Raw genomic sequence first — 15,305 nt, forward strand, 5'->3', positions numbered from 1 at the left:
AATTAACAGAACAGTGCTGTCTTTTAACAAGGCCATACATACTGTATGTAAAACACAGTTTTTGGCTGACACTTACTTAACCTCAGAATTTGGACCTTGGTGCAATATGAGAAGAGGTTCATTTGTCAGTATGTGTCACCAGGGATTACCCAGGGGATATATAAAGTCAGTCACTCTATACATAGACTATATATAGTCAGTCCTTCAAATTATAGAGAGCAATATATTTAAAGAGAGGACTCAAAACCTTTAGAACATTTTTTTTCTCACCCAGTCTTGAGGTATTTGGTAGGAAGTCTCATCAGGTACACTTAAAGTTCAAAGGCAGTCCATTGAACATAGTCAATTTCAAACGAAGGTAAAGCTCTTCTTATATCTGAAGGCTATAGAAAAAAGTATACTATTGATAGAATTCTGGATAGCTTAATGTACAGTAAATCTCAAGTAGAGTCTATTCAGTCATATATTTGATATATTTGTCAAAAAAGGTGCCCAAAAAACAAGTTACAAAGGGAATCTGATTATTTTATAGCCAATGTTTATCAAAAATTTGTAGAGTGAAGAAAGGAAAGGGGAATACTGGACTCACTGCAGCTGTCAGAGAAAGCCTTTGCGTGCAGGCTGACCTGGATTTTAATCCTGGCTGCCAGATTTTCTAGGTGTTTGACTAGGCAAGACCCTTAGTCTCTCTAAACCTCAGTGGTTTTATCTATAAAATGATAACCATAAAGTTTTTTCTTTATTGGGTAGTCCAGAGAACTACAGTGAGTCATAATAATAAGCATCAGTTGGTGGCGGTGGTGGTGACTAAGTCACTAAGTTTTATTCGACTCTTTGCAGCCCCACTGACTGTAGCCCGCTAGGCTCCTCTGTCCATGGAATTCTCCAGGCAAGAATACTGGAGTGAGTTGCCATGTCCTTCTCCAGGAAGTCTTCCCGACCTAGGGATCGAACCTGGGTCTTCCACATTGCAGGCAGATTCTTTACCATCTGAGCCACCAGTAATACTATTATTGCTTAATACCTGATTCATAGTTGGCTCTTAAAAATTTTAGTTTACTTTCCTTTGTCTAGTTGTCCCAACATTTTTGAGAGTTTACCCTACAAAGAAGAACCAGTATTCAGGTCAATAATATTCAAATGTTCTTGCTCTCATATACCCTAAAAGGAACCTGAAAAACATATATATGCTGTGTCACATAATTTTTCAGTAAAAGTTGAAAGAATAGGAAATTTTATTTTTCTCATGTATTAGCATCTTAAAAATAAAACTCATCCTTCTTTTAAATGTGCCCAATGGAATCTATGAATCATGGCAATTTAATACCCAGAATCATGCATTTAAACAAATATACAATTTTTTCTTTAACAGTAAGAAATGTTATCTCATTTCATTTTCTCCTTAAACTCTCATTTTCGCTCTATTTTATTCAGAGAATTTTATTCTAATGTAATATATGTTTATGCTTAAACAACTTTATTGATCAATACAAGGTAAATATTTTTAAAATTTGAAAATATTTAAAAATGTCCTGGGACACAAAAATCTAGGTATCAAATATTCACTCTGGATTGAGTTATATATACATATAATTTATAATGTACATAACTGATCAAAATAAACATTACACATTTCTATGACTATTAAACACAGTGAAATTTTTAAGAGAAATAGATCCCTTGATGAGAAGAGCTTTTTTTCTCCCAGTAAGTTAATGGATCTATTAATAATGATTATTTCTTCCAAGAATGAGATAGGATTCAGCATCCCTATCATCCTTGTTTTGTGTTTTTATAGATGCAAGCGCTGAGTAAAGCTGAGTGTATAATACATCTAAAGTTGAACTGTTCTCTCCCCAGATCTTCCCCTGCTGGTTTCGTTTCACTTTTCAGGTCTCAATTCAAATGTGACCCTCCTCAAGGAGACCTCTCCTGATGGTGGGATCAAAAGTAGTCCTTCTGAACCTAGTTATACAATTGCACCCGTCACTCTCTGCAGGCGTCTTGTTCAGGGACTTCCCATTGCTCCTCTGGGCTAGAGTGTCAGTTCTTGTGCCAGGAAAGTTGTCTGTCTTGGTGATGCCTGGGAGGCATTGTGCTATACATGCTGGTGGATGAAAGAATGATATGCTTGTATGAGAGGATCACTCATTTGTGGAGCAGCCACCAGTAAAGAAATCAGGCTGTCTCAGTTATCATCAAACGAAGATCCTCCAAGCAACACAATGGAAGAGGAACCTCCTTGCGGGCCAGGGAGGCGAAGCTCATATCCTGAGATTCACCCTGCGGTGTAAGTGACATTCCATTCTAGCAACTAAAGTTTAGTCCCTCAGTCGTGTTTAACTCTTTGCGACCCCATGGACTGTAGCCCACCAGGCTCGTCCGTCCATGGGATTCTCCAGGCAAGAATACTGGAGTGGGTTGCCATTCCCTTCTCCAGGGAGCAACTAAACAGCTCAAAATAACAGAAAGGAAGTAAACACAGGAGAGTAACTGCAACCAGACAATCTGGGAGATTTCCTGTCTGCACATGGTTGGAAGTGGATGGAGACATTTTGGGTCAGTGTGGGGTGGGGAGAATGCCTGCCTTTAGTTGGCCCCCCCGCCAGTATCAACAGTCCTGCAGTAATTGACAAGAAGGACCATCCCTTGCTGGAAGACTGCGCCTTTGCACCTCATGTTAGCTTCTAACACCAAGGGCGCTTTCAAGCTAAGGCAGACAACATGAGTCCCTGTCCCTGTCTGAAGCCTGTTTTCTGAGATCAAGTTTTCAACAGAGCCTTCTCTTCCCAAATGACCATCAGAAAGAAAGCCCACTGCATCTGGAGATAGCACAACCACATCCATCCCATCTGAACAGCACAACCCAGGATCATCAGCCCCAAAGCAGTTACAGGTGACTTTAATACTATGGTTACACTGGGTGGGCGTGGCAGGGTGGGATGGGGAAGGTGCTGGGGAGAGGGAGGAAGAATGAATTTAGTTGACAGAGGAAAAGCCAGCCTAGCAGGTGATGGATTAAATAGATTTAATAGATTAAATTATTTAAAACAGCTGCTCCCTGTACATTACAGTTTACCCTTTGTGAGCAATCATACAACCAAACAAGCAAGAATATTCCAAATCTGAGGCTCCCGAAATGTTCCCTGAAACTCCCTTAGTCTAGTCTTAGTGCTTGCTTTTCCCTCTGATTAACCCAAATGGCCAGCTATTTTGTAAACTGTCTCCAGGATTGTATTTATTTTATATAGGTTTTGTGCCCTGTAAAGACACAAATACTGGGAGTCCCCTAGAGGCTTAGTGGTTAGGATTCCAGGCTTTTATTGCTGTGGCAGCTTCCTACCCTGGTTGAGGAACTGAGATCTCAAGCCAGAGGCACAGGCCAAAGGGGGAAAAAAAAAAAAAAGTGCAACACTTTTTTGCTGAGCAGATTAGGCAGACCTGCAGGTGAAAAATACTAGTCTTCCCAGAATGTTTTCCTCTTACAAAAAATTTAATCTTGAGTTTGAGAAGTGCCCTATAGCAGAAAGTCTATCTCTACTGTCCATCAATAAAATTGAGATGGGAGGAGGAAGAAAAAAGAAAAACCACCGACTTTACTGAATGGAAAGAAATAGTGTTTAGCATGTTTCATACCGAGCCCACATCTCCTTCTTCCTAACCCCAGATACAGCAACAAGAAATTTATTGAGCATCTACCATACCCTCAAGACACTGACTTGAGGGTTGACTCAAGACTGCTGTTGCATGTACATGTATTAGTACCTTTTAAACGCACTATCAAATATTTTATACCCATCAGTGTTTATATTATAAACATTTCACTAATATTGAAAAATTTGGTATGCAAAACTGAAAAGGGCTGGCTGTTATTAAGTTAAAAAGCTGCCTTAATCCATTTGCTCCAGCTGCTGGCCTTGAGTGAGGATGCGAGAAAACAAATGCAAATCACTTGCAGGAGTCCCCCTCAGTTGTAGGAAACATCTCAAAGAAATAGAGTTTTGGGGGGAAAAAAAAAAATAGGGTTTTGTTTTTCGATTTCACGAACACGTGGAAATTGTTCCAGGCTTCCTTTGATCACGGAAAGGCGCGGTCGACCCCGACTCTTTCCAACGAGAGTGGCTTTTCTCAGGCATCACACCAAGATAACAGCTTTAGAATTTCGTTCTAGGCCAAACGGTTTCACTTTTAAGATGGAATACAAACCATTGAGGAAGGAGAGAGCGTTCTTATCCCGAGGCCCCGCGAGCTCTCGGGACACTACGGGTCGTTTCTCGCGGGATTGGGTGGGGCCTACGACACTAGTAAGCGTCACCGGAAGGGGCGGAGTCTCCCGCTGTGGCGGGAAAATACACTCCAGGACAGCGCCGGGAGGCCGTGCCTGCCGCCTTCCGGCCCTCGCCGCAGCGCCAGCGGCCAGAACTATGCCAGCGGCCGGCTCCGAGCCGCCATGCCCGCCGTCGCCGCCCGCCGCGCAGGAGCAGGGCGCCGAGCCGCGGCCGCCGCCGCCGCACGGGGAGCTGCAGTACCTGGGGCAGATCGAGCACATCCTCCGCTGCGGTTTCCGGAAGGATGACCGCACCGGCACCGGCACCCTGTCGGTGTTCGGGATGCAGGCGCGGTACAACCTGAGAGGTGAGGCGGCCGCGTCACGGGGGCGGGCGGGCAGGCCCGGTGCGTGCGGCGCCGCGGTGGGGAGAGCGCTGCGGACAAGGCCGGGCGCGGCGGCGGGCGTTTAGCCCTAACTTCTGCAGTGTGAGTAAGGGGAGTGGCGTTGGCCCCACTTTACAGACGCCGAAACTGGCTCGGACTCGAGACGTGAACTTGCATAAGGTCACACGGACTGGACGGCAGAGCTGGGAGGTAAAAGCAAGCCCTCTGGCTCTTAATCACCCCGTTATGCTGTCTCCCCTAAGCGGGCTTGGATCTGCAGCGCTAGCCCTAGACTAGAGGGTGAGAGAGGATCTGCCCGGGCTTGACCGAGGCATTGACTGCAGGGCTCCTTTCCCGCCACTTCTCTTCTCTCCGCGCTGACTGTTCCGCTTTGTTTTTAAAAATTGGAGCCCAGATGACGTGGGCGGGGCCTCGGCGGGAAGAGACCTCTGAGAAGCAGGGGCAGGAACTTGGGGTTCGTGACAGTTCTCCCATCTGGGCCAGCAAGCCAGTTTTCCTCCCTAATCTTGAAACAGAAACGCGAGAATCCAAGGAGTTCGTATTAATTTGGGGTGTGGGGGGGGGGGGTACCGTGCCACAAGGCTTGCGAGTTCTTAGAACCTGGGCCACAGCAGCGAGAGTCCTAACCACTGGACCTCCACGGAATTCCCTTATTTGCTTCGCTGGTGGCTCAGCTGGTGAAGAATTCGCCTGCAGTGCAGGAGCCCTGGGTTCGATCCCTGGGTTGGAAAGATCCCCTGGATAAAGGAACGGTTACCCAGTCCTGTATGCTGGCCTGGAAAATTCCATGGACCGTATTCCATGGGGTCTCAAAGAGTCGGACACGACTGAGCAACTTTCACTTTCCTGGGGAGAAATGTGTCTTGGAAGTTGTTAGTGCCAGGCTCTCGGGACAAAGAGGTGGGATCGGGGTCGGCCTCAGACAAAGAAGGTCCGTGAAACAGGTGTGGAGGGTGGTTGTGAGTGGGGAGACCAGCTGTTGAAGAGGTGCACCCAGGTCAGGGTAGATACCCTCTGCCTCACACCCATTGCAGAGACTGAAAAATCCAGAGCTGCAGTGACCAGATGGGCTTGGACAGCCTGGGGAGTTTTATCTTGAGTAGAGGGATCCTCCTTCCTGCAGCTCCTGCATGGTGGCCTCCCATGAGCCACAGACATCATTTTTACTCCAGCCCCTCTGCTTAGACTTGGGCACTGTTGGTTATCTTCACCCATCTTCAGCTTCCCCATGTGCTCCAAATGGAGGAAATGATCCCCCAGATGGAGGCAATGTAGGTGCTTGAAGACTCTGCCCTTCTTACATGACTGTCACCTGTACAGTTGGCTGAATAGGTACTGAATTTAGAGATAAGTTTTTACATTTTTCTCAGCTGTTTGATGCAGACTTAGCACCTCATGGTGCCTGTAAAATGGAGATCATAATAGAGCCTCAAGAAGGATTGTATTGAGGATCAGATAGGATTGTGCATATCAGGTGTTTAAGCAGTTAACTATTTTTAGTTCAGTTAAAAAATAACCCTGGGGTTCAGTGTTTAAGACACCATACACTGCAGGGGGCATGGGTTCAAGCTGTTATAGGGAGAACTGGGATGCCGCATGCCTCTCGGTGTGGTCAAAAATAAATCTATAAAATGGATAACCAACAAGGATCTGTTATATGTTATGGAGCAGCCTGGATGTGAGGGGAGCTTGGGGAGAATGGACATGTGTATGTCTGAATCCCTTTGCTGTTCATCTGAAACAACTATCACAACATTGTTCGTTGGCTATACCCCGATACAAAATAAAAAGTTCAAAAAGGAAACAGGCGTCTTGTTCAGGGACTTTCCATTGCTCCTCTGGGCTAGAGTGACAGTTCTTGTGCCAGGAAAGTTGTCTGTCTTGGTGATGCTTGGGAGGCACTGTGCTATAAATGCTGGTGGATGAAAGAATGATATGCTTGTATGAGAGGATCACTCATTTGTGGAGCAGCCACCAGTAAAGAAATCAGGCTGTCTCAGTTATCATCAAACGAAGATCCTCCAAGCAACACAATGGAAAAGGAACCTCCTTGCGGGCCAGGGAGTCTAAGCTTGGATCCTGAGATTCACCCTGCGGTGTAAGCGACATTCCATTCTAGCAACTAAAGTTTAGTCCCTCAGTCGTGTTTAACTCTTTGCGACCCCATGGACTGTAGCCCACCAGGCTCCTCTGTCCATGGGATTCTCCAGGCAAGAATACTGGAGTGGGTTGCCATTCCCTTCTCCAGGGAGCAGCTAAACAGCTCAAAATAACAGAAAGGAAGTAAACACATGAGAGTAACTGCAACCAGACAATTCACTTTTAGGCAGGGCAATATCTGCTGTTACCTGGTGGTGAGCCCGTTCTCCCTGGCAGGATAATCGCGGAATAGCAGCCTTCAGGCTGTGTCCTAGGGCACATTCTCTGTGTTGTCTTCACACCTCTGGGAAGGGTTCGCACTGACTGGGTAGTGGCTGCTGGCTCTTTCCCTGTCCATATGGGCCTCCCCGCCCGGCCCGCCCCACCCCATCTTTATGTGAAATTCCTGTGTCTGGTGGTTGAGGGGCGCAGGAGGGTGATCTCACCTGAAGTGTGTCACTGACTTGGGGCTGCAGCCTTGGGAACCCCACTCTGATCCAGAGGTGCCCACGTGGCAGAAGTCACAGGTTTCCAGCTCCTCTGCAGTCACTTCCCAGGCCTACTGTCCTGGGGCATGTCCTCTCTTTTTACAGAAAAAGTTGGATGGCATGTTCTGTCTTCTCATCTTGAAATTTCATGACAAACTGTTTTCCAGATGAATTTCCTCTGCTGACAACCAAACGTGTTTTCTGGAAAGGTGTTTTGGAGGAGTTGCTGTGGTTTATCAAGGTAAAGAAGTTGGTGCTATTAGAAGTGAATAATCTGTTGTCAATACAGCACCAGCAAAATCCTTTTAAAAGTGCGTCATGTCACGCCTTGGCCTAAAGTCCTTAGTGGCTCCTGTTTTATTCAAGGTCCTTACAGTTCTGTCTCAACTCTGGCCTCAGCCAGAGTCATGCTCGCTCTGCTCCTCTCACCCTGGCCTCCTTGCTGATTTTCAGGCACACCAGGACATCCCCATTTGGGGCTGGGTACTCACCACTCCTGCTCCCTGGAATCCCCACCCCCATGTAGCACCCTCACCTTCAACTCTCTACTCAGTGAGTCTTCCCTGCCTCTGATCTAAAACCGTGATTACCCCCACCCCTCCTTTGTTTTTTCTCTGGAGAAGCCTCATTTTATGTATAAGGTCTTCCCCCTTTACACCCTTCAAGGGAGAAGGCAGACAAATGAATAAAATACTATCATTTAGAAAATTTTTATTTAAAATAAAAATTTTTCAACATTTAGAAAAGTACTATAAGCTCCATGAGGGCAGAGAATTTCTCTTGTCTGCTGTTGCATCCCCTGGAACACAGCCTGCCGCACAGTAGGCACTCACCAAGATTGCTCACTGAATATAGATCCCAGCCATGCTCTCCTGGGGGGGAAGCCAGAAGAGGCTCTTTAGTAATAAGCTGAGCACAGTGATGGTGGGCAGCGGCCACACCTGGGTCTCCCCTTCATCTCATTTTCATCTGCCCTTCATCTCACTGGTCTGAGACTCTGGCCAACACTGCTCACAGGGTGCCTAAAGAGATGGGCTCTCTTCTGGGCTGGGCTCAAGGTTGGGCTTCCTTCTGTGGCTTATATCGTCTTGGGCCAAAGCAGGCCCAAGACCTCAATGCATTTTAGAAAAGGTTTAGGTTTGGATACAGATCTCAGAAGAGGATGTTTGCAGACAAGCTAGAGCCCAGGCTGAATGGATGGGGAGGGAGACTTTTGAAGCAACATGAGTGAGTCATGAAATGAGTCATTGGAAGTGAAAATAAAATTAGTATAAACTCAACAACAGAAAGGGAGGAACTGAGATGCTCAGAAATAGAGGTCATGTGCTTGTTTGATCATAAAGCTGGAGTTCAGGATTCCAGTGAGTCCTCACCAGGAAGACAACAGACCCGCCTCTGATAGTCACTCCACAGATGACTCAAGGGAGAGGAGTCGGTGTACCTACACTTCAGCTGGGGTCTTTGGGCAAAGTGGGGAGATGCAGTCTGTGCCTTGGTTCGTATCTGTTGAGTGCCAAGTGTTTGCTTGTATTATCTTCTCCTCCCAGTAATTTGGGTGGTGATTGCTACTACCGTGCTCTTTCTTGGGTGCAGATACTGAGGCTGGAGGGCTCCAGGAGCTGGTCAGAGGAGAAGCAAAGAGACAGCAGGCTTAGCGCCCAGGCGTGTGGCCTCACGGCCTGCTTGTAACTGTTACAGCACATCCTACCCAAAGGCCAAATGGGGTCCTGACCTGGATGCACCATCAGGATACATGGGCCAACTCTAACGAGATGAAATACATCAGGAACATAGAGCTTATACTTGGCACCAAGAAAAAAAACAAAAACCCGACAAGAACCCACACCTTAACTTTGCAAGTACAGGTTGTTGATAAACATAACTTGATAGTGGTACTTGTAAGGATATATGTCTGACATATTTGACAGGAAAGCTAATACTGATCAGGCCTGTCAGTGGAAACATCCTATATGACAGGTCTAAGATACACCAAACACATTGCAGTTGTGGAGTAGATTCATTCTGGGTGTCACACTTAGTCACAGGACACATTTAGTTAAGAAACAGAATGGTTAGATGGGAGCAATGAAAGGACTTGGAGATGTTTAGAAGTCTTGGTTGAGGAGAATAGGAAAAAAGATTTGAGGGAGTGATTGCAAAGAAGGATCAGACTCTCCGGGGGTCTTTGGAAAGTCTGGGCTGGGACCAGCCTGCCTGGTGATGGGGCCCGTCAGGTGCTGCCCCCGTCTGTCAGCACAGGCCCACTTGTGGTGGGCTTGGAATTCACCTGATGCCGCGTCTCTTACAGGGATCCACCAACGCTAAGGAACTGTCTTCCAAGGGAGTAAAAATTTGGGATGCCAACGGGTCTCGAGACTTCCTTGACAGCCTGGGCTTCTCCAACAGAGCTGAAGGGGATTTAGGCCCAGTTTATGGCTTCCAGTGGAGGCATTTTGGGGCTGAATACAAAGATATGGATTCAGGTGAGGAGCTGGGGGCGGGGGGGCGGGGCGGCACTTTGGTTTCCTGAGTGCCTCTCACAGCCTGGGTTTTTTCTGTGGCTGCAAGTGAAGCCCGGGGGATAGGAAGCTGATGATGGGGAAGTGGATATATAACTTGGACCTTGTGAGGGGCTGCTTCAGATCCAGGGGGAGGGTCGGGTCACACACCAGGTGGTCAGCACTTGTGGGTCTGGGCACCTTCCGTACCTTGTTCATCAGCAGACAGTGACCTGGTGGGTGCTTGGTCGCTGTGTTGGAGGCAGGTTGGAAGTTCATCTGGGATGAGTCCCAGGGACTGACTGCCCTGTGGTCACCTTGATCTCCCTTTTCAAGACCGAACCACCCAGCATGCTGCCGGTGGCGCTAATGTGACGGCACCCGTCTTGGTTGCCCTCTCCTCCCCACCCTGCTGGAGTGGAGACGAAACATCTCACTCCTGAATGCCCACCCTCCTCTGTCACTTGGTGGCACTGCCTCTCACATAAATTAATGTTGGCAAAACCCACAGCACTTAATAGATCTCTCCACCTTTGCAAATTTGTGTGCAGTTTTAGCCCATGGAGATTTATGTAGCTTTATCAGCACAATCAAGATACAGAACTGTTCCATTAGAGGTCATCTTTTTAAAAATCTTTTCTGGAACTATGATAGTGACAGGGCTTTCTTCCCCCAAATTCAAAACTCCTGGACTCAAACGGAGTCTGACTCCAGAAAGTAGATGTTTAATCATAGAGGTGGGAGGCTTTGCACATCTCAGCTTCCAGTTCACTCCAGAAGGAGGCAAGTTCAGAGACCAGACATGGGAGAAAAGTACAGGGTGTTATATAATAGGTTTCCTGATGTTTACAGGTCAGTGGCTGTTTAGCTGTTAAATTTTAATTTTCAGTGGGAGTGTTGGAAAGCTAGTATCTAGATGACAAAAAGGAATCCTGATCATCTGTTGTTGGACCATGTAGGGTAGGAAATATTCTACTGCAGATCCAGCCCTGCCTGGCAGTGAAGTGGGACAAGAATGGTTGATGGTACAGACCTGATACCCCGTGGGGACCGCTGGAAGAAACTGATTGTTGAGGATGAAGGAGGTTTAGCGATAGGAGAAGGGGGAGGAGGGACACCATGGCCAAGTATTTAAGTCTCTTAAGTAGTGGGAAAATAGACTTCTTACGGCTCCAGAGGACAGACCTAGGAGCCCAGGCTCAACATAGCCCAGCAAAGTATGAGACATCAGTCCTGTTCACTGGATATCGTGTGACTAGGCTGGTGGGGGCCTGGGGGGAGGACAGTGTGCTCGGTGACCTGGGGCCCTCTCCCAGGATGCCATGGTTCACATGTGTGGTGGTCTCTTGTTTTTGTCAATTCTGCAGATTATTCAGGTCAAGGAGTAGATCAACTGCAAAAAGTGATCGACACAATCAAAACCAACCCTAACGACAGAAGAATCATCCTGTGTGCTTGGAATCCAAAAGGTAGATGGCGCCCCAACCATCCTTCTGTGTCCTAACTGAACCTTGAGCAGAGGCACCAGGTTGGAGGTGGTCCTGGGAACTGTCCCTGGCTGCATAGCTGCTCGTGTGACCCTGGCCATGTCCCAAGTGGCCCCATTTTTACCTACCTCCAGAGAGCAAGCTTGGGCCCAGACGAAATTAATTTGTGTTTTCGGGCTTTAATTATAAAAATACACATGAAAATTTAACATATTAAATTGGGACAGTTGGAATTTTAGATCACCTCCACCTATTATGAACCTTTTAAACAATTGTAAAACTAAGCTCTCCCGAGGTGTAGTAAATAGCCTGAGTGGAATTTTTGCATTAATGATAGCAATTTGAGTACAGGAGGGTGTGCCTGAGTTGCCAGTCTCTCATGGTCCCTGCAAATGAATTCATTCCCCCTGTACTTCTGGCTTGGTGCCATGGAGGTGGCCCAAGTGATTCATTTCAGCTCGGATGAGAGCGGGTGGCCTCAACAGTCAGTGTGCACCCACAGAGGCCTCATGGTGATGGACAGGTCTCCGTCGGCCTTATGCCATCCCTGGGGTGGGAATGGTTCGTGGGGGTCGCTGGCCCAGTGGCTCTTCTCACCATCTCTGCTGTAACAGCTGGCTTCTGCTGCTTTTTGCTTTGCTTAGAGCTGTGTTCCTTAAAAACCACCTCCTCTCCTGACTTGCCCGTGTGTTGGCCCCTCAGATCTCCCTCTCATGGCCCTCCCCCCGTGCCACGCCCTCTGCCAGTTCTACGTGGTGAATGGGGAGCTGTCCTGCCAGTTGTACCAACGGTCGGGAGACATGGGCCTGGGTGTGCCCTTCAACATCGCCAGCTATGCCCTGCTCACCTACATGATTGCACACATCACCGACCTGAAGGTGGGCTGCTCTGGGTGGGGTGGAGGGGGGACCAGCCTAGAACGCTGGGCTGTGAGGTACTGTCATGTGGGAGAACTGATGGCTGAGAATTCTGGCTCTTTATAGTTTTTAAATGTGATCTGTGTAAATGAATGAACTGCTCACTCTGACTTCCTTGGAGCAATTCTGTCCTTGCTCTGTATAAACGTGTGGGATTGGATAGGTTGTTATGACTTTGGATCAACTTTCCTCAAAAGTGACACTGGTTAAATTTCCTTGTGAAGAGCTCTGGGATGTCTGCCTGCTCACATGTTTTTACATGTGTTGTAAAGGAACTCAAACTAAAAGTCTTAACAGTTTCACTTTTTTCTGTGGGGTTTAGCCAGGTGACTTTGTACACACTCTGGGAGATGCACACGTTTACCTGAATCACATCGAGCCGCTGAAAACTCAGGTAAGAGATGTACCTGTCGTACTTTGGGGTTTGATACCTTCTCTTGAGACCTTGTCCATGTGGGAGGCGTCCCTCCTGTAAAAAATGTTCTCCTCCAGGCTCTGATGGAGCTGAGAGGACAGGCTTCCAGGTTTGTGGATGGTGGTGGACAGGTAGGGACCAGGCAGATGGGCCTCAGTGGCCACAGACACTGAACGTGACAGGTGCTGCGAGGTACTGCACGTGTACGTATTCTTGCCCGTTACGGTGTGTGCTGGGATACTGAATCTAGTTCCTGTTGTGAATCAGTAGGTCCTTGTTTACCCATTTAATCTAAACCAGTTTGTACCTGCTAATCCCAGTCCTCCACTCCCCTCCCCCTGGCAACCACCATTCTGTCTCTGTCCATGATCCCGTTTCGGTTTCAGGGATAGGTTCATATGTATCATATGTTAGATCCCTCACCTAAGTGACATCATATGGTATTTGTCCTTCTGACTTTGCTTAGTGTGATCTCTGGGTCACTCCATGTAGCTGCTAATGGCATTTCATTCTTTTTTATGGCTGAGTAGTATTCAGTTCTGTATGTACGTGTGTGTGTATATATAAATCTGTATATATATGTGTGTGCAGATATGTACATATACACAAACCTGATCTTTATCCATTCGTCGGTGGATGTTCAGGTTGTTGCCTTGTCTTGGCTATTGTGAATAGTGCTGCTGTGAACACAGGGGTGCATGTATCCTTGAATTATAGTTTTGTCTAGATATATGCCCGGGAGTAGAATTGCTGGGTCTTATGGTAATTCTATTTTTGGTTTCCTGAGGAACTTTTCATACTGTTTTCATCAGTGGCTGCATCTGTTTACATTCCCACCAATAGTACAGAAAGATTCCCTTTTCTCCACACCCTCTCCAGCATTCGTTACACTTTTTAATGATGGCCATTTTGACAGGTGTGAGGTGGTACCTAATTGTGGCTTTTATTTGCATTTCTCTAATTATTGATGTTGAATATTGTTTCATGTGCCTGTGGGCCATCTCTGTATCTTCTTTGGAGAGCTCTCTCTTTAGGTCATCTGCCCATTTTGAAGTTGGGTTTTTCTTGTTGTTGAGTGTATTACAGAGCTGTTTGTATATTTTGGAAATTAAGCCGTTGTCAGTTGCATTGTTTACAAATATTTTCTGTAGATTGTCTTTTAGTTTTGTTTATGGTTTCCTTTTGCACATTTTACAATCTGTGCAAAAGCTTGTAAGTTAGAATAGGTCCCCTTTATTTATTTTTTTCTATTGCTTTGGGAGACTGACATAAGAAAACGTTGGTATGATTTATATCAGAATATTTCACCTGTGTTCTAGGAGTTTTATGGTGGTGTGTCTTATTAAGCTTTTAAGCCAGTTTATTTTCAGCAAAGGGTGATTTAAGTGGCAATTTAAAAAAAGGAGTGTCTGTGCTTAATGAACTCCAAAGGAAAAAAACTTGAACCGGAAACCTTTTAGCCCCTTCTGGTTAGATCTGGGAGAGCATGACCCCAGAGTTCATCCGGATACTGCGGTTGTGCTGACGGAGGAGGAGGGCATGCCCTGTGTCCACGTCCATTGCTGCTGTGTGTCCGGCCCAGGAGTCCTGGCTTCATCCCTGTTAGCTGTCAACATATGTCCTCTTTCCTTGTCCTTTCTGCCAGGGACAGTTGGGCTAGGCATCATGGGACTCAAGGAAACATCCTGTAACTACTTCTTAAAGTAAAAAACCCTGCCCTGTTTCTAACAAATTTAAGAACTTAAAGCCAGTGAACCACCAAGGCTCCTGACCCCATGTGATCCACTGATCACCCTTCACTCTCCACGGGGGTGAGAGAATGGGTCAGCAGCATTGAGTAACGAGGGACGAGGTATCTTCAGTATGTCACCCCTGCAAAATAATACTTTCCTGGTAAAATACTGGTCTTATGTTGTTTTTAGCTTCAGCGAGAACCAAGGCCTTTCCCCAAGCTCAAAATCCTTCGAAAAGTTGAGAAAATTGATGACTTCAAGGCTGAAGACTTTCAGATTGAAGGCTACAATCCTCACCCGACTATTAAAATGGAAATGGCTGTCTAGAGTGCTTTTAAAGGCGTTGTTTGAAGGATATTTACACCTAGGTAAAAGTTCACTTGGCTCCAAATGCGAAGGATCTAGGTCAAAGCCTCTTAGTGATCTGCTGGTTTTTATCCATTAACTTTTAAGAATGTTGCCACTGGCAACTGGCTGTGCTGTTCTCATAGTAATAAAAGGCCTTGGGTTTGGGTGACTCACTGAGGGTGTCTGTACATGTAGTGATTTTGAATAGACAGGAAAGATAATTTATATAAATTCAAATTTCATACTGTTTTAGGAAAATGGTCAGTGCATTTCAAGAATTATATAGAACTATTTCCCCAAATCTGAGCAAGCTGGGTAACACCCATCAGGCATGTTAATGCTTAGTGTGGTTATGAATGTTTAAAGTTTTATTTTGCTACAATAAATGTTCTGCATTCATGTTTTTTAAAACTCTATTATCATTTATCTGTGTAGTTCCTGCCTAAAGTAGATTAACTGAACCCTCCTATATAAACACACATGTGCTGTGTGTTCTGGTTTGGATGTGGCTTAGATAGGGTATATTTTAGAAATGCTGACTAAGCTCTAGTTCACCCTATTTTTTTGTTTTTCATCTAATTCTGGCTTTCTTTATCATTAAAAAAC

The 15,305-nt window shown here is 46.2% G+C and overlaps 1 protein-coding gene across 1 annotated transcript; it reads left to right on the top strand.

Annotated features, from left to right (window-relative positions):
• The first annotated feature begins 4,357 nt into the window (after window positions 1–4,357).
• On the top strand, window positions 4,358–15,115 carry TYMS (thymidylate synthetase). The gene is made up of 7 exons (XM_061131241.1): window positions 4,358–4,635; window positions 7,469–7,542; window positions 9,610–9,784; window positions 11,167–11,268; window positions 11,989–12,164; window positions 12,526–12,597; window positions 14,541–15,115. The coding sequence occupies exons 1-7, from the start codon at window positions 4,425–4,427 to the stop codon at window positions 14,676–14,678; spliced, it is 948 nt and encodes a 315-aa protein (XP_060987224.1). The 5' UTR covers window positions 4,358–4,424; the 3' UTR covers window positions 14,679–15,115.
• The last annotated feature ends 190 nt before the right edge of the window (window positions 15,116–15,305 follow it).

This window comes from Dama dama, chromosome 27 (genome assembly GCF_033118175.1).
Source record: "Dama dama isolate Ldn47 chromosome 27, ASM3311817v1, whole genome shotgun sequence".
Lineage (NCBI taxonomy): Eukaryota > Metazoa > Chordata > Mammalia > Artiodactyla > Cervidae > Dama > Dama dama.